Raw genomic sequence first — 20859 nt, 5'->3', positions numbered from 1 at the left:
GTGTAAGGTTATTGAGGAAGTGATGAATTGCTTACAACATTATTTACATTCCTGATTCTGATACAGCATAGCATTGTCAGATAATGAGCATACCAGCTATTTTACTGGCATTTATACTATCTTAACCTTCTTATGCTTCCAAACCATCATGGATACCAAAGATCCAATGCCAAATTTTTTTTCTCTTTAGTTGAGACTTTTCAATGTTATTTTGTTAAAGTGATTGTAAAGAGGTTTTCTAAAAATGCGTATATGTATCGGGGACACTGGTGTTTTCTGCAATTCCACTAAAACTAGGTGTTTGATAATGTCACTAATTTTGAAGGGCCTTATGTAATAAAGCATACTGTGCAATTAGTGACATCATCAAACACATAATTTTAGTGGAATTGCTGATTGAGATGGTGTAAATTGATGCCAACATTGTCCCTGATACACATACAATTTTTAGAAAACCCTTTACAATCCCTTTAAATTGAAAGAGTATACTTATTTTATTCTTGTCTCACAAGTAGTTCACAAGTTGAAAGTATGGTTGAGTCAGGTCACAAGCTAGCTCATTTTTTTAATGGGGGCCCCTTCTAGCTACGGGCTTGGGTTGAGTCAACTTAAAAGGCTCACAAGTATGAATCGTTATTTTCACTTGATAGTATTTTTCCCATATCAATTTTATATCTTAATTTCAATTTGTGATATGATCAAACATTAAATGATTAATTTATTTAATTTGTTTACATGCAAAGTATATATTGGTGTATTGCTTACAGTAGGTCTGATGCTAGCTTTACAATACAATCTACAGGACTGAAGGGTCACAGTATACATCTAATCCTGGAATCATTTCAAAAAAAAAATATTCTAAACACCATCTCTTGGTAGATTTAGTTTTTCCAAACTAAAAATGGCTCAATGGTGAAAGTGTCCGAAAGTTGAATTCTTATACCAAATTTTAATTATTCAATGCAATCAATAATTGGTCAAATTCAATAAAAGTGTTTGTTTAGAGCTAATCGTATGAACAGACTTGTGACCCTTGTGTGCCAAACTGAATTTTCCATGGGAAATACTATGTACAATTATGACTTGCTTCACAGTGTCACAGTTTATGTAAACTTAGGTAAATTACAATGATGTTGATTTTATGTTAATAATTTTTTACAAAGATGGGAACTATCTTTTTACAATATGACATTGTTAATGAATACAATATTCAGAAGAAAACAATTGATTTAAGATAGCTTTCCTATCTAGTTTAATTTTACACAATTCACAATAAAGTTTGCTTTTTTGAAAATTTGTTGTCTTTAAAGAAATATATGGATTGTCAATGATAATTGTGCACTTCTGAAACTGGTCATTTTCAAAACATAAGGCAGTCGAGTATAACATAAGCACTGTAAAATAAAGTGAAGTTTATGTTTTGAATTGTACCTGAATCCGATGTACACTAATATCTTTGCTTGGTTGTATGATCTGCTAAGGAAATTCCAACATATGAAGAGAATTGAAAATATACAAGACATAATAAGACAAGTATATTACCATATAATTTGGACTGTTTTTGTGGATGTATATTGTTGAAGAATTTTCCAATTAAGCTTTCGGTTAAGCCAGATTTGATTGTGTCAGTTGCTCTCCAAAAACAGATGTGTGTCTTTTACAAGAAGCCATAAAATCCTACATACACAGAGAAAAATACATAGTTTATATATCTAACCTTCAAATTATGATTTAAAAAAAAAGATGAAAAAAATAAATAACAAGGACGGAATGTTGAAATAATCATTTAAAATGGAGTCTGACTCTCTCACTGTAGACTCTTCTTTCCTGTTAATCTCTCTTGTAGAATTTGATTGTATTGATCTAAGAAACTATACACTTGTTTACTGACTGGTCTGTAATCACATTCCATAGTTCTTGTAGCAATAACTGGTATTAGTTAAGAAAAAGCGAAGAGAAATTTAAACTAGATTTTCCAGCTTAATGGTATTTGTAGGATGACACACTATATTTACATCAAGCAAGACTTGTCACAGCAGCTGAAATAAACCCTTTAAAAAGAGAACCCCTCACCCATGTGTCAAACTTGTTGAGCAACAGTCAACAAAATATTGTTACCAATCTATAATATAATAATTAAAGGATACATTCTTTCATAGAGAAGTTGTTTTGTTCATGATGTTGCCATTTCTTTTCTAAGTTAGCCAGCTGTAAAAATAAATCATAATAATATTTGAAAAATATCTACATATATGAAACTTGAAAAACCCTTTCCCTTGATTTTTGTAAATTGTAATACAAAACTCACCTGTGTATATGTTTCATTATCATTTAACTGAGATTTCAATCCTTCATATTTACTCTTCATTTGTTGTATAAGTTTTTTAAAGGCTTCACGTCGCTTCTGTAAAACTATTCTGTCATCTTGTAGTTTCTGTAACACAATCAACAGAAAAACTTCGACAAGGATGGCATGGATACACATGTAAAACACTCAATGAAATTTGACCATCTTTTCTCAGGCCTCTTAACCTATCCATCAAGGGAGATCACTCTTGTTAGAGACTTGATATTTTAAGACTACAATATAATAATAAAGAAAATTGTGGAAATAAACTTCATATCCTTCATATAGATGAATACCTTCTGACTAATCTTAAGATTGTACAGCTGTTTCTTCTATGTCGCTAAAACTAATTCATTCATTCGAACCTAAAACTAATTCATTCATTCGAACAAAAAACAAAGCCTGATTTGCACTCGCGTTGTATATACACTTTGTTAAATGTTATCTCATCTCATACCATTTTCTTTTCCTCTGACTGCTGTTTCAGTTTATCAAGATCAGAATAAACTTCTAAATCTGTTGACATAGTATTTGTTTTTTCTTTTAACACAGTTAGTTCATCATGTAATTTCTCTTCCATTACGTCTAATTTCTTTAGATCTTGTTCTAATTTCTCTCTTTCTGTTATGAAAAAAATTCAAAATAAAGTAATTAAATATAAAGAATGGTTTGTGTAAAAGAAGATTTTATTCATGACTTTATGAAACATGTCTATGGAGAATTTCTTAATCTTTTTTATTCATTTTAGCATAAGTATCTATGTATAATTGAGAAAGTTTCAAATCTGAATTAAAAGAAAATAAAAGATCCATTGCTTATTTGATTAAATTACTACTATCATACCAGCTGCTAGTCCAAGAGTTGTTGTTTCAGATTTCTTCATTTCATCTTCTTTAAAAGCTAAATCATCTTTCATATTAGCCAGTTCATTTGGTGTTGGTAAACTTCCAAATCTCCCCATATTCTACAACAGAAAGCTGAATCTTTATATAATACATGTTATAATAATGTATACAGAGATAAACCAAACTGGAGGCAGAAAGTTAAGACATTAAGAGCTTCAAATCAAGGAACCAAATCATTGAGTTCAAGTCTTTTCCGAAACATGTGTTGTTTGAAAATAAAATTCTTTGATTCTGTACACAAAACTGTTTTCTTAAGGTGCAGGCACAGGAAGGGTCTTGATCAAATTTTAACACCGACTAGAGTCTTGTTATTTTTCACCGACTATCACAGGAACACGAGGAGACAAAAATCATAAACGGAGCATGCAATTGAAAGTGAGTCTGATTGGATGATGACCGTATGTCTTGCAGGCACACATGAGACTTTACTCCAGACTCTAATCAGCGACAAAAATCTCCAACCTAGACCGCTCATGTGCCCTCACCTTAATGTGAAGTTCTTCATAGAGTATATTTTTCGTTATCATTAAATGTTGAAAATCCATATTGAATAAACACTACTTACCCTAGAGATGTGTTCTAAAGCAGAAACAATACCACTTTGTAATTCACTTGTTCTTCTCTACAATAACAAAATTATTTCAGGATCATAATATCAACAATCAACAAAATACCTGACAACTGTTATAACACCAAAAGCTAGTTGAAACTTTCTGTAAAGAAAAATACTTACAATTTCTTCTGCTTTACTTTCATCATAAACATCCAAAAATTCTGCAAACAAAAATAGAGGTTCACATTTCAGAATTGAATTCCAAATCTGTATTAAAAACAAAGAATGTTTCTTAAACCATAAACTAACAACAAATTTAACACAGAATTTACAAAAATAAGAACTTACCATCCATATTCTCTTCTCGTTTCTTCAGTTCCTTATATTTCTGATTTTTCTCTCCTATAATTTAAATTTTCCAATCAAAATATAAGTTGAATGTCATAATATAGATAATAATTACACAATTACACTTATATTTCAAATATCATTTAGGGCAATAAAAAAATTGTTATTGCTTGTAACTTAATATGATTCCATCTGACCTTGATTTTCTTCAATATCCATATCATACTGATTGATCTCTTCTCTCATAGAATCTATCTTCTCTTGTAAATCTCGAATTCTACAATATACATTAGTCTTAAAGTGAGTTACATAATCTCCCTTCAGAGAGCCCAAATTCCAGTTTAGCCACAAAGATAATTTTTTGAAATTCTTGAAGATACATAAGGACTGGAAAAGTTGACATTTATGGACTTCTATTAAGTGTATGTTTCTGATATTTTCAGAACCATGCTATAACATAAAAATAACTTACTGTCTATCCATGCTGGCTATTTCTTGATTATCTTCTTTAACTTGTTTTAATAATTTTTCTCTTTCCTCAGCTGGTGATCCATGTTGTTTAGATTCCTCTATCAAATTATCTCTTTTAGCTGTTAATTCATGGATCTGTTCATACAGTCGGACTGAAACAATATACTTTAACTTTCAAACATATTACATATATATTGTATATCTTATGAAAAACATTAAAAAGCAATGCATTTGAGTTTATAAACTTTCTTAGTGACCTCCGAGCTAGTGATATTTATTCAGTACTTGTTAATTGAGGCTCTGTTACTGATCAATTTTTATTTTTAAGCCCAAATTTTACTGCTTGAGTGTTTGAGAAATCGTGTCAAGGTAAAATTTTGATGTCTTCTCACTGAGAAAAATTTTATGAAATTGTAATATTATGTTCATTTCAATCAAAATGAAATCTCACCGGCTTCTTGTTTAACTTGTGACATTGATAAATCCTGTAATAATAAATAAATATGAGAAATAAGGGGATGTTATCAAATAGTTAAGTAGTTACTAGCTCACGACTTCTGACTTCCCCTCTACTATTGTCCCTAACTTCGCGTACATAACACATTGTTTTATGGTTGTTACAAGCTGCTCTGCAAAAAGATTTCCATTCTCTGTGGATCAAATCATTGAATGGCAGATTTATAAAGTATACTATATTGATATCAAATATGTACCAATGCAAATTATAGACTGCAAAAAGAAAGAGACACAAAACCAAACAAATTGTAAATATATATATAGACAGTCCTTTCATAAGTAAAAATATCCACATACCTCTTGTAATGTTTCTATTCTTGAATTAAGATGATCTATTTCTTGTTGACCTTTCTCAGTTTCTTTAAATAAATGATCATTTAATGTCTTCAGTTTGTGATATTTCTGTCTTAATTTAGGATCCTACAAAAAAAAAATGACAAAATCTTTACTAATAGACTATGTTCTTTGTTGGTTCCAATTTCATTGTCAAACTCCAATCTCTGATCACAGATAAGAGTTTTGAGTCACATGGAAGTTAGATGTGGATGTAGAAGGATTCTGAACCCACATTCATGAATTGCTTAAAAGATACATCTTGTAGTTGCCGAATTATTATGTTGAAAATTTGGCTTCAAACCTCTCTCAACAAGGTATCTGGTGTTAATCTAACTTACCATATCATTAACTAAATTATCAGCCATTCTCTTTTCTTGATCTATTTCCATTTCTAACTGAGCAATATATTCTTCTTTTCTATTATAGATATATATTTAATACATAGTAGGTTCTCTAATATGCCAAATCATGCCCCAAATAATAATAGAATAAAAGAATAATATCTTAAATATTTTCATAGTAAGTTTTTAGTGATATGGAGGACCAGGGATTTTGAATGAGCTGCAAGGAAAGCTGTTGTATACTATTGTACAAAATAATCATAATAAACAGAAAAGTAACAAATTGAAATACTCACTGTTTTTTAATATCAAACATTTCTTCAATCTTTTTAGAATCACGATCATTTTGGGCCTTTAGCTAAAATATACAAAAAAAAAAATTGTTTGGGATCAAATTTTTCAGTTTATTTAGCCATTTTAAAGACAAAGTATAAAATACATTGTTCTATTACATGTTGCCATTTATGCTAACTATAGCTTCTGAAGATATGTCCTTGTAATTGGATTTGGAAAGACATTTCAAATCTTTTAAAGCAAACATTATAAAAACCTAGATAATGGAATCTAAAAGTGCTAATATAACTTACATTATTACAATCAAACTCAACATCTTGTATGTCTTCATCTATAGTTAACTTATCAACAAGCTGAAATATACAATAGAATTCATTATTTATACCTGATTTGATGTTTTTGATGATCAAAAATTCAAAAATTATTTTTATTCAAAGTACTTACAATATTATAATCTCCTAATTCAGCCTGTAAATCACGGATTTCACCAGCCAATACTTCTGCTCTGAAACAAAAACATAAATTTCACTTTTTTATCTCATCCAAGCTTGACAAATCTTGATATTTGACTGTTGTCACATTGTAAGTATTGTTGATGAATTCTTATTTAAACCTTTGGCTTGATATATAATATTATATGTAATATAGAATGAAAAAAAGCCAGGATTGTGTATGAAATAAAATTCATAATGTAAAACTGATTTCTTCATACCTTTTATCATAAGTTAGGAAACTTGAATTTTCATCATTGGTATTATCAATATCTTTCGTTAAATTATTGATCTCTCCATTTAATTCATTTATCTTACTCCTGAAATATAGTCATACAAATTTGGAAACTTCAAGAATGCAGATCTGGATTGTCATTCAAACTGGAAATTATGCTTACCTTGGGCCTCCTGCGACAAAATACTTTAAGATATACATACTTTACTAAGAAATAGTGTAAAGAATAACAAACAGGGGCAAAATACATAACACAGACTGAAAAGGGGCAAGAATGTCTTGATTCCAAACAACAACTCGTGAACAATTCCAAACAAGCTCTTGCCAATCAGATATTGGTAGAGATCAGCCGCCAAAGTAAAAGAGGATATGCTGGAATACCTATAAGAGTAAGAATGATGGGTTACCTGATTAATCCAAGAAAATAAGTTTTATCCATAACTTGTCTTCTACCTGTGAATTATAAAAAATACCCATATATAATTTTGAAGATAAGTTCACTGTAACCAGTAACATCAAAAGACATTGTTCTAAATTTCACTATCAATTGAATATTTGGATAAACAAATAAGCAAACGTTACCTCTAGCTGCAGTTTTCATTCCACCTAAACCTTGCTGGGTTGTTGGTCTGTCAACAACATTAACCTGGGAATTCAAGGCTGCAAAATAACCAAACATCAACAATAAAAAATAGGATATAAACCAAAAGTATTAAAATAAATGGAATATAATATAAAATGTCATAGTAATTCAACAAGCTTAGTCTTAGATCATAAGAATTCATGTTACCCAATTAGACAAAAGCTTTGTAAGACCATTAAGAATCAGTTAAATGTCAATAAATAATAACCAAATATTAACAAGAATCATTAGAATCTAAATGGAATAGCAAGACCAATCAGACAGGTTATTTGGAAAGATGAGCCTGACCTGCAAGGCTACAAATGCAGCTGACACAGTTTTTGGACACTTACCAACACCACCAGCTACAGCTCCTCCTCTAGTACCAGGTCTAGCTGTTCCTGGGTTCTAAAATATATCATAATAATTCATCATATCTGGTAATAATTATCCAACACACCAAAACAAAAACCTGGATATCAGTTGGGGAATTGAACAAATCTCTAATAATCAAAGTAAGCCTTTACATTTATTTCTTTTAAAGCAGTTTTCAAATCAATAATAAAGAATTTTGGTGAAATTATTTTCATAAGAGTACTCATAGCTTACCATTGCAGTTGTAAGTCTTGTTGCCGTGCCAGCAGGTCTCCCACCCATAGCTGTAACAAGAATAAAAATTATCTTTAGAAAACAAACTTTCTTATTACAAAAAAAAATTATATACATCAAACACAAGAACTATCCCATAATTCACTGAACACAAATGAAAACAAATGAAGAAAATAAAATATTTCTACAAACCTGTTCCTATCTGACCGCGAGTCATTGGTCTACCACTACTGCTTGGTGGTCTGTTACTCCTAAAACATTCAAAAATCAGTTTACATCACATGTAAACATACTGACAAGTGGCGAGACATTCACAATTCACACTTTAATTTGTGGACTATAAAAAATGTCATTGTCTGCAACTCAAAGAAAATCTCAGGACCTCGTTGACATTTTGGAGTAGATATTTAAATACACTGAAAATTATTTGACGAAATACGATTCTATAAACATTGTGGTCGGAGTAAAGCCAGAGGAATCTTTCATTTTCACATTTTGATTAAATGATTTTGTTATTTTATCTACTCTAGGCCCATGGCTATAGCCATAACATGCAAAATTGTTTTCATATTGAAATATGAGGACTATCTTCTTTAAAATCTATAAAGTATTTTCAATACTTACATGATTAAACTAAGAAAGTCGACAAAAGTCAAGCAAGTTATATCAACTATCTGAGTTTGTTTACTTGCGACTAAGGAATTCCAGTATCTGTCGCGAGTATCTATAACTTCCGGTGTACGGATAACTGCCCTTTACGACAAAGCGCCATCCGTCAAATGGACCCAAATAATGGACCATTTGACAATTTTGTAAACAAAATAAAGATCTTTATTCGGAAATGTTTTATGCTTTTATTCATTTGAAAAGGTGAATATTACATACCTTTATAGGTAGAATAAGGGGCACTCCCTCGGTTATGGAGTTCAAAATATCTCCCTCAGATTTTACCTCTTTTGCCACAAACTGGGAGTGCAGAAAAGGAATATTTAGAACTTTGGCTGTAAGCCATTAAAACCATTTACATGGGGTTCTGCTTCTTCACAATCTCGGGGTATATATGAACTCCGCCATTGTGAAGATGGGGGTTGACCATGAGTTATAAATAGTTCTTATTATAAAACTAAATCTATGGGGTTGACGAGCAGTCGGATGGAACCATCGAGAAAATTACGTTCTAATCTCAATCGGCATGTGAGTGTGACCTTAAATAAGTCACTTTTTATTATCATTCCAGTTAGGACGTTGTTATTTTGGTTAATAAATATGATATTAAGACTTTTTAAAGGCCAGTTTATGACAATATCGTTCAGAGTAACTGTTGTGAAACTCAAGAACGGTAAGATGCCTGTGGGAGAGTTTCACGTGATTCTAACCTCTCAACAGCATGAACAATATGAACAATTGCCAATGTTTTTATCTTTTAAGAACCATTACAAGAGCACTGACACTAATTTCAGACCGCCTCATCCAACTACAACATCTGCATCACAGCTCGTCAGACTAATGGCCACCAACAGTGCCCATTCCTTATTAACGTCAAACAACGAATTTGGGTGAGATACCCACCAACAACATTGGCGTTTTTCACAGTGTGATGTTGTTAGGCCGGTTGAGAGTACCATGCATTATGGCATGGATTGCAACCGACATCAATCAGAAACAAAGACCGACTGTCTTTCAGCAGGATATTGGCTCAGAGACCATAAAGACAGAGGCGCCCATTACATCGACCCCACTTTCCAAGATGCGAAGCCATAAAATCCAGCATGGAAACGTTTCATGAATGCAACCCCCGTTTGCTTGGTTAATTCATAAGGAAATAAAGACTTGCAATAGATGTTGAAGTTTTATTCTTTTCTTTGCCCACTGTAATAATTAAATTGATCACTAGTCAATCTGTGGTTAAATGGCCTTTCACAAGCACACAATTACACATGTCATACATAAATGGCTATATAATAAAGGGTGAGAATGATAGTTATATATTGAAGATGTTGAAATTTATTTTCTAGCAATGAGCACAGTATTATAAAACAAATAGTTTAATTTCAGTACAGCCAATCGGAATGGATAAGCTTTTGTCACAAGAGTTTAAATATCTGCAAGGGCCATTAATGATGTCTGAAATCGCTGCCGAGTGGAAATGTTGATCTCTTGCTGCAGTGATTGATCAATACTCCAGAAGTTTTTAATTTGCTCAGCATTTGATATGATTTTTAGCAAAATGGCCTTGTGCATTTCAGAATATATATACTATGCGTAGTTGATGTTTTTTACAGTCCAGCAATATTGGAAGACATATTTCCAGTCAATTGTCACTAGAATAAATCCATTACGAAATCCAGAGGCAATATGAAACCAGATGAATTCATAGAAAAATGTAATATATACTTAATTAATCAAATTTCAAATGAACAGTCTTTCAACAGTTTGTTACGCAATTTTAATACAAACTGACATCAATCAATAGCTGATTCTAGACAATTCAACACTATCTTGCATTCTTGAAATTTTTAAATGCTTTTTCTTTTTGATGCTGACTAGTGTTAGTTGACTGAAAACAGCTGTTATTTTATCAGCAGTTACAACTCATTGCTTCTTACACTGAAATGAACACTGATATTAACGGTTAAAACCATAGATTCTATATAAATCAACAATATCTATAAAATTACTGTTTATAGTGCTTCTGGGACATAAAAATTGTATAAATTTGAATTAGTTTTAGGACTAAAGATTAAACGAGAAAACTTTTGGATGAAAGATAGATTTATTCTTATTTTGTGAAAAAAAATGTTAGTCATTCAAGGTATATTTTGACAAATCTCTTTTAAGGCTGTTCTATAGCCATATATTTAGTACAATATCCCAATATCTCAATATTACTTTAGAATTTATATAAAGAGTACATTTTCACTAAAAGATAGACAACTACTACAAAACTATGACCTAAAAATAGTACTTCAAATATGAAAACCGACAAATTGATGAAGTTTCTGTGGGAAAGTAAAAATTTTATTCACCACCAATGGAGTCACCGAAACCAAATCCTCATCACAATTTTCTCATCAGCCAGCACATTCAGTTACTAGCTTTGGTAATGTTCATAAATAGGTTTTATTTATAAATAACATTTATACGAGTTATTTCGAAATTATGTTGGCAAAATATTTTCACTCTCAATAATGAGGGGAAAAAAGCACTTTTTGAGCTAGCACTTGGACCAGTACGGATATCTTTACAAGGGTACTGTTTGATTTTAAGAGGGCCCACTATGGGTTCAAAATGTCTCAATTTCTATTCACAAGAAAAGTCAAAGTTAAACACAGCATCACCAAATGAGATCCCCAGAACACCTCCGAATATAACATAAAAAAACAGGAGGTATTAAAATGCATTCAGGATGATTTGACTTCAGACAAAGAGCGTTTCAAAACATACAAAAATTTCAGGCATCATTTATAACAGGCCATGATGTCAACTACATAATCAACATTATCCAATATACTTGTTTTATAATTGTGGGTGCATTTGAAATATGCACTTTTTATGCAGCACTTTTCACAAGACTCGGGAAGTCTTTTTCATCATCGACTCTTGGTGCTGTATCGCGATATTTCCTATCACCACCTCCTCTTCCACCACCACGAGGCGAATTTCCACGATAAAATCCACGACCTGGTCCGCGTCCTCTTCTATTACCACGACCACCTCGTCGATTATTATCATTAAACGTGATTTCAATATTCAATGTATTCTTATTTTTCTTTTTACGCTCTTCATGCTAGAATATAAAATTCATGTATTTATTGATTCATTAAATATAATGCATATCATCAATGTAAGCCAGCGCTTCAAGTAGGCCTTTAAGTAATATAATAATTAAAACTGAAATTCTATGACAGTTTAGCTATGCTTTGAAGAGTGAAATTTCAGTAATCTTTTATCTTTCAAGTGAAAAATAGATCACTTAGTATGCCGTTGATGAGACTAGAAATATCAACTCAGTCTCAGTTTGAACGTGGCATATGGCTTTTTCCAATTTTGACCTATACATGTACTTCAAAATCCAATCAAAACCGTTGTCACTTAAACAAAAGAGAGCCTTTGTGCCCTTGAAATATGAAGCATTAACTAAGTAAGGAATAAATTATTTTTATCTAAAAATGAGGAATAGCAATTTAACATACATCATCATCACTTTCTTCTTCTTCTGATTCTGAGTTCTTTCGCCTTCTCTCAGTTGTCGGTTTAGGAGGATTTGCAGGGTTGTTTACAGACTTCTTAATCTTAGTACCTTCCTTCCACTGTGATCCATCAACTCCTTCTCCTGCTTTACGAATCTGAAACTGGCTCCTTAATCTATTCTTGCCTTGAGATGCTCTGTATTCTTTTAGCGTCATTTGTTTTGGTTGGGCATCTTCTTCATTCACAGCTTCTGTAGTGCCTGGAGCTGGATCACCACTAACAAATAAAACAAGATTTAATTTGAAGTCTACATTTCTGACCGCAAACAAAGAATTTTAGAAAATACAAAAACATCTTAAAAGATTTCAAAACAATGAATAAGCTATAGATATCTAAGAAAACATCTAGAATACTAGAAAGTGGAACATTGCCAGATACTTTCAGATAAAATTGAGATAAAAAATATTAATTAATAATTTCAGACACAAGTTGCTACATTCCTGTTCCTTTAAACTAAGACTTCCTTGCCATTTTCCTTCTGCAACACCTAAAAAAGTTGCTTTCAATTTAGCACATAATATTAACTTCGGACCAGTTAACATTGATCACTATTTACCTTGTTTCTTGTGGTTCAACATTCTCTTCATTTTGATTCCAGTTTTCAGCTGTTTCACTTTCTTGAGGGACGCTGAAATAATTAAAATTAGAATATCATAAAATACGAGCAACAAAATCTTCAGTCTTAAATAGCACATGCAAAAGAAAACAATCCCCAGACACACCACCTAGCAACCACATCTCTGGATTGGTCACACGGTGGGGCCTACAATATACAGTACATTCTCAGAGATATGAACCTGAAAAAAATGATGCTACCACCACCAGGAATTAAACTACATAAAAATTGCTCAAAACAAAGTTGACTATGGTGATGCAAAATGTAATGAAAAAAAATGGGGAGCCTAACCTCTCTTCATTCATGTTCATCTTTATATCATCCTTGAATGATCCCCAATTTCTTTTTCCAAAACCCTCTCTCTTATCAACTGCTTTGACACCACTGAAAACATTTCACCAATTAATAAATAATGTAAATGATTTAAAACATGATTTTGCTATACGAATGCACTTTTGTCATTAAAGACTTTTTTTCTTTCATCTAGATGGGTCAAAAATCTGTAACACATTTTGCTAACATTGAATAATCATTATTTATTACTCTACTAATGTCAAAAGGGAGATTAAAAGTAAACTTCATTTGCATTTAACTTTTGAGAAAATAGTTTGATTTTCAAGATTTTTGACACTAAAGCATTCAATTTGAATTTCAAATGTAAACGTTATTCAGAGTAAAATAGCACTTTAAGTCTACATAACCTTGTAACTTTAGTATAATATTTTTTTCTGTGGCTTTCAAAGGACACACTTCATAATTTTTAAGTTTCAAAAAAATAAAATTCCTTATGGCTTGGAAGTTTAATATCAAGAACTTATTTATATAACCTTGTTTAACTTCATGCAACATACTAAGAAAAAAAAAGCATTGCAAGAAAGAAAAAAAAGATAAGCACTATATAGGTAGGTAAGCAAAAAATTGCGGGATAAAAGGGGATAATTCAAAGACAATTCAAAGTAAAATAACAGCAAAAGAATTACGTTTTGTCACTTCCACTGTGTCTGTCAAAGTCTCTTTTACCACTTCTCTCAAAGGGTGCTCCAAATCCCCCTCCTCCACCACCTCTTCCTTCTCCAAATCCACCTCGTCCTCTGTTACCACGGAAACCACCCCTGCCTCTCCCCCTTCCTCGTCCTCTATCATTATCACCATCGAATCTATTGAATCGACTTCCTTCTGGCTTTTCCCTGTAAGAATCAAAACATGTATCAGTTGTTTGATTTGCAACTTTGGATATTTGATGCAAATAAATTTTACTCTTGTAACTTGGATGTGGAATTTTTGGAATCAAAAAACATTTATGAAATATAACAATATGAAACCATAAACATTAATAATGCTAGTGATGAATTACCCAAGTTGATACAGTGCTTCCAAAATAACATATCATTGAATTGACAAAATTGGCGAGAAAAAGTTTGCTAACTATGGATAGATTGATGGAAAAATAAATTGTCAAAAAATATGTAACCAACCTGAATTCTAGAGGAACATTTTCATCACCACCTCTATTGTCTACATTATCTCTTGGTTTCCTGAAACCACCTCTCCTTTCATTCCTCTCTCCATCATTCTCTTTATTATCTCGCGACTCTTTATCACGGCCATCTCTATTTCCTCTACCTCCTCGATTAGATCTCTCCGATAGAGGAGCATCTTTTTGAACTGAAAAATATTTATAAATGATTTGTCTGGTATACAGGTATGAACATTACCAAGCCTACAGCTGTGCAGGTTACTTGTAAGATTTCATATCCTGTGTTTACTATATGCAATGCAGACTTGCCATTGTATTTTCAATCTCCTAATAACTGTTCTTAGAAATTCACCACACTTCCGTCAAATTTGAATTTTACTCAGAACTGGGCTACCTCAATTCACTACATCAAGTTGCGTGAAGACTTTGGAACTAGAACATTTCTCTATTTTGATCTAAAGGTTATTGACTTTTTGATACCAAGCACAGTTCAACTGTGATGCTACAAGAAGGCATAATCTCTAGCCTACTGAGAGAGTTAAGTACCGATACTAGAAGTCTAGTTTCCAAAACTTAAGCTATTCATTAACTGCTAAAATAAAATGTTTTACATCCTACTTTTCACTGCAGTTAGGCCTAATGAAGACAAGGATCATCATGCAGTGTGCAACGTGTGGAATTTCTCTCTATATATAGGTAAAGGTAACTATTAGTATTAACTTAACTATCTACAATTAGCAATTTGACGACAGAATTACTGTACTTCAAAAACTGTAAGAGGGAAGCATTGTACATACCGGTAATTCAATTCTTAGATTTAAAATCTTGAAAATACTTGCATCCTCTTTAATGTGACAAACTGTTAGGAGTCAAGGCCAGGTCAAACTATTGACTTACTCCTCAGAATGTGCCAGACCAGGCTTAACAATGCATGCAATCATTCCAAACCAATGGTAATGACAACTTCTATACCAATTCTAGGTCATTTTATCCAAACTACTTCAGGAAAATCCATACCACCATAAACAGTTTAACTTTTGCTTAAGTATTTCTCAGCCTCGTGGCCGTGGCTCGTGATTCAACATTGTTTGGCACAAAATGAGGGTCAACATGTATTTCGTATCAATCTCAACATTTTACAGCACAACACTAGTGCAGTGCGACATATCAACTGAAACTACTACAAAAAACAATACATAAATATACAGCACTAACCTTCTTTTTTGTTGGTGTTTTGGTCGTTCTTTTTATCCTTGGTTTCCGTGTGAGGGGTGGACTTCTTCGTATTTTGTTTATTTGAGCCCAGCTTGGGTTTCTCGCCCTCTACTGCCTTCTTCGTTTTCCCAGAATCAAGTATTTCGTTGAAACTGGTAATGTCAAATTTGTTGGACACATTTACGCCGTATTGGAGGTCCATTGTCCCCAGATTAAAGAGGATGGCAATGGATTACAACCACGGCTTTACCTGTAAACAAGTTCAATGCTTCAAAATGGCGTGCACAGAGCACAGTGACAGCGCATGCTTGGTAACCTTTGATAGGGGGTATCCTATGATGTCATAAAGCCATAAATGGACTGATGGCGGGAACAGAATATCTTAGATGAAATAAGATTGAAAATAAGAAATAAAGCCTGAAAACTTTGTACATATAGTGTCGCACATATTCATAAGACTTTATAGAATAAACCCCGAAATTTCTCTATCTCAAAATGACTCACATATAAAAAAAATCGATGGCCTGTTAACATAAAATATGATGCGCGACTTCTAACTTCGCACGCGCTATTTATAGATATATTTACAGGTATCAACATGCATGGGACATTATTTACTGAGATGTTAATAGACGCGTAGGGCTGAAAAGATATGATTATCTCTCTGGGGTTCGATAAAACAAGTTCACATTTTTAAAATGCATCCAATAAATTGGAGTAATGGAATACACCTGGTTCAACTTTCGACAGAAGATGAAGGGGATTCCAGTACATCCGACAATGGTGATAGTTCTAGAGAAAATTCCCTAAATATTAAAAGGGGCAGACCAAGATCAGATGCAATATCAACTTTAATTTCGGAAGGTGTCTCATCTGAGAGTGATATCAGATGTAAAATTTGTGGCCGAGTGTTTCCCAGAGAGAAGTCATTACAAGCGCACCTGAGAACTCATACAGGTAAGATGAAACATGATAGTTTTGTATTGTATAATTTATGACAAGTGCATTGTATTCACTTTCACACTCCAATACTTTCAACATCTGTTCTAACGTTTGACACATTTTTACACACAGCCATCTGCAGCATTTAAAGATGCACTGTGAGTAAAGGTAAATTCAAAGGTCTTTTTTTCATAGTCTAAATTTAATATGGTCTAATTTACAGAGAAAGTCAGAATTTTACATCTTTATGTTTTTGGAATTTAATAACCTTAATTCTAGAATTTAATCATTCAGCAACGTTCCAACTTTCTTCAGAATGTAACAAAAGGAATTCATGGACTTTTATATACTACGGAATGGAAATGTAGTAAAACGGGATTTTTTTAAATGCCAATATTGGCAGAAGGCCAGAGACGCCTATTAATTATCGAGTTTCTGACTACAACCTAATACGATCAATAAACAGGTAAACATAGAACAAAGACAATATCAACAAATCAATAGTGTTCAATATTGATTCCTTTCTTCCATTCCATTTTTACCATTTTTAAGATACGCATGAGTAATCTGGACATTGACAGGTGATTTCTTTTGATTGTAACTTCAGTATTAACTACCTGTTCTTAATCAATAACAATTATTGTACAACATATCGATTCCTAACGTTTATTAATGACGAAGAAATTAAATATACAATTATATAAAGACAATGTGATCTTTAAATAACAGTGCTGCGAAGATAGGTAAAGGAATGTCATTTAAACATGTTGTGACAACGCTAAATAACAACCGATAACAGGCGTGTATCAGCATGACTTGTGTCCAAAACAAATAAACACAAAGAGGTATTATATATACATGGTCTATAGGGAAGTATTTCTATAGATAAATATATCATCAAAATCAATTGATTTTTTGTTAAAACCCCCTTTTTATTGTATATTGTTTATAAAACATGTTCATACTCAATTCAGGTAGATCTTCTCAGGTGTTAAGACTTGTAGTGCCTGGTCAATTTACCGTTATAAAAAGTCACGTGACACTAACTCGATCTATTGACAATTTAGAATATGAAGCCAGGCGTGAGTAAGTTATAAACTGGATCGATAGCCAAACTAATAGAAAGAACTTGTCTCATGAAATTTACATTTACCATTAATATTCAAACATACAGGCCTAATGTTCTATTCACATCGAGTTTCTGAAAGGAAGATATACATACAAAGCTAATTACCAATATAATACATTCTAATATTATATAATAGGTCTACTCTTAAACAGGGAATATATTATCATAACTCTGACCTACGAAGTAAAGAATGACCATTTCGAAATTTTGAAATCCCAAATCGGTCCAATAAGATTTGTTATAAATATAACTTTTGAATATCCCCCATTTGGCTACTCCGGTATTAATGCCGGTATTAATGCTCATGCCACAAAAGTTTTAGACCTCTCAGTCTCGCACAGAAGCATCTAGTTATATGCTGCTTGAAATGAAATGAAATGAATGGAGTTTAACGTCCTACTTTTCTGCACCATGTGGGCTAATGAAGACGGGCAACGCCATGTAGGATGCAATTTAATGAGGGAAGTTTTGCCAGGACAGCGGCATTAGCCTGCTCTTTTTCGATTTCCAACTGTCGAGGGATCTTTAACGTGCACAGCCTGTAGCACACGGTGCCTCGGTTTATTGTCCAATCCGAACGACTAGACGCTTTTTCCATGTCAGCCCTTCTCACCTGCATCACTGACAGGGTTGAAAAATCCGAAGGTATTATCTCGACCTATGCCGGGATTGAACCCTGGACCTTCAGGTTAGCGAGCAAGCGTCTAACACACTGAGCCATTGAATATGCTGCCTGAGCAGCTCTTATCGACATGGCATCATTTGAGACCTTCCAATGTATAAACCCATTTTTGTGGGTTCGCATGGGCTGCCCAATATTATCACTGTGACTACAAACCACAACCCATTGCCCCAATCAAGTCTGGCTACGGGCCTGCTTGTATAGGTAGACATAAAGTTGTGAAAAACATTGATCACATAATCAATAACTTCGAGGATGAGCTTACATCCCATTTTAAATACCGTACGGAATTCTGTTAATCCTAATCCTAGACCTATTGGTATATTTCAGGAGAGAGACCATATAAATGTAATTTCAACGGTTGTGGCAAAGCCTTCTGTCAAAGTGGTCAGCTTAAAACACACCAACGTCTTCATACTGGAGAGAAACCTTTCAAATGTTCCGTAGAAGGTAAGGAAAAGCATCATATTTAGCGCCGGATATAAAGCTTAAATTCTGAGGAAGAAAATTTCTAAAACCTACCACGTGGAGAAAGGTGGTGTTTAAGTATGTATCTTCTGATCATATTCTTTGTTGACGGTTTATAATGTTAGCGCTGGCAAATTGGACATAATAGTTTTTCATGATAGTTCAAATGTTCAAAGAGATAACATGGACTTATGTACATTTTCAGGCTGTTCCAGTAGATTTACACATGCCAATAGGCATTGCTCAGATCATCCCTACGCTTCACTTCAACGACAAAAATCATCATTACATACACCATCGTCATCACCTTCCAAATCATTGGCGCCATTAGTAGAAGTTGAAGTGGCCAGCCCGATAAAACGTTGGCTAGCAAGGTAATTAGAGCAATTGCTCTACCTCTTTACAATCTCTTTAACAATCATCATGGTAACATAAGTCATGAGATCACTTTCATTTATGGTTAGTTTTATAAGAATCCACACAAAATCGGTGTTGTTTGTCATTTTTTGGGATCATTACAACTGGTATAGGAAAAGGAAAACTTTCAATCATTTAATATCTTCTCCAATATTTTGACTGGTTTATTTAATTTCAGACATGAGGCAATGGCATGTGATGATTCATTCAGTAAAGTATCATCATCTCATAAACGTAAATTAGAAGATACCATAAGTGTTCAAGACATCAGCCCTAATAAGGTAGCCAAACAGGTACATTCATCAACTCATACAGAACACAGAGAATGGATTTCTGCCCTGGCCTTGATGGAATTGTCGAAAGGAGGAAGTCAAGAGTAACAACTGCCATTTGGGATTCAGCATTTTAGTGCTAGTTATTTTTCTAATTTTTGGTCTCATGTTGTTTTTGAAGCAATAACTGATATATGTGTAATATTGAGTAATATAGGTAAATTGATATTTTTAGGCATTCTTAAGTATAATGGACATTTGGGTTTTATTTTGTGCCATAGAATTTTTACATTTAAACATTTAAAGATGGGTTCCCTTATTTTCATTTATGAATATGTTAATACTTATATGATAGAAAGTAGAGGGTTTCTAATGACTTGGAAAAATACCAGTTTGTCTCACATGTCCATAATTAATTCATAATTAGCTAAATTAGAAGAGAATTACCAGTGAGTGCCCGATCAAGAAACTTTACTTACATGGACATTTATGATTGGTTAAAACTTTTAATTATATGCAATAAGAACATAATGCTATGATTAAGAATACATGATAATTCATTAGAAACACCAATTAATCTTATAGTTTGCTTAATTTGAAACTAAAAAATTAGGAAACCCATCTTTAAAATGAAAATTACAATTGCTCCAAGTCAACATTTTTATTATAAATTTTTTGACTCTAAAGGTGACAAAATGCACTTCATACTATTGGCGTTATAAAGGCCCTTATGTTATGAAAGAAACAAAATTAGAAGAATAACAAAGCTAATCCCAACATACTGCTGCTGATGTGTTCAAACTAATATTATTTATTATATAATCTAGAGATATGAATTGTTATATAATCTGCCGTCCATTCCAGCATAACATATATTCATAATGAGCCAGATTCTAATGATCATCCACTATTATTATATTATAAACATCTCTCTAATATTAAATTTGAACAGGCTTTCTTTCTTCAACATTGTAAACTATATGGTGCTTTTATACAACATTACTTAAACAGAATCAAGTTTCTACAAATTGGTTGCTTCTATAGCATCTTTAATTAGGAAGAGACTCTCTTAAACATCTTTCCTTGTCAGAATTTTCAGAAACTAATTAATATTATTAATTTTATAATCACTATTCATTATCATTAAATTATCAGACTTCCAACATAGAGCACAATTATACCATCATATTTATGATCATTGGCCACAAGCATACAAATCATTCAATCAAAGGACAAAAAAAATTCTTAAGCAATACAAAGATCGACATTCATTCCAATGTGTTCATAAATAGTTATTACTGCTCTTTAAGTAAATGAATGGT

At 32.5% G+C, this 20859-nt stretch overlaps 2 protein-coding genes across 2 annotated transcripts; one reads left to right on the top strand and one right to left on the bottom strand.

Annotated features, from left to right (window-relative positions):
• Positions 1-9903: 9903 nt before the first annotated feature.
• Positions 9904-15926, bottom strand: LOTGIDRAFT_234584 (hypothetical protein). The gene is made up of 7 exons (XM_009062720.1): positions 15628-15926; positions 14411-14600; positions 13916-14122; positions 13227-13319; positions 12876-12947; positions 12262-12535; positions 9904-11855 (listed from the first exon to the last, which is right to left on the bottom strand). The coding sequence occupies exons 1-7, from the start codon at positions 15827-15829 to the stop codon at positions 11619-11621; spliced, it is 1275 nt and encodes a 424-aa protein (XP_009060968.1). The 5' UTR covers positions 15830-15926; the 3' UTR covers positions 9904-11618.
• Positions 15927-16325: 399 nt separating this feature from the next.
• LOTGIDRAFT_165679 (hypothetical protein) lies at positions 16326-20406 on the top strand (the record flags this gene model as incomplete). Its single annotated transcript, XM_009062719.1, has 6 exons — positions 16326-16584; positions 17544-17651; positions 18711-18830; positions 19054-19222; positions 19444-19558; positions 20365-20406. The coding sequence occupies 6 exons, from the start codon at positions 16326-16328 to the stop codon at positions 20404-20406; spliced, it is 813 nt and encodes a 270-aa protein (XP_009060967.1).
• Positions 20407-20859: the final 453 nt, after the last annotated feature.

The sequence above is a fragment of the Lottia gigantea genome, assembly GCF_000327385.1.
Source record: "Lottia gigantea unplaced genomic scaffold LOTGIsca_53, whole genome shotgun sequence".
Classification (NCBI taxonomy): Eukaryota; Metazoa; Mollusca; class Gastropoda; family Lottiidae; genus Lottia; species Lottia gigantea.
The sequence above is the reverse complement of the archived record's forward strand: the minus strand, read 5'-3'. Positions and strand labels throughout refer to the sequence as shown.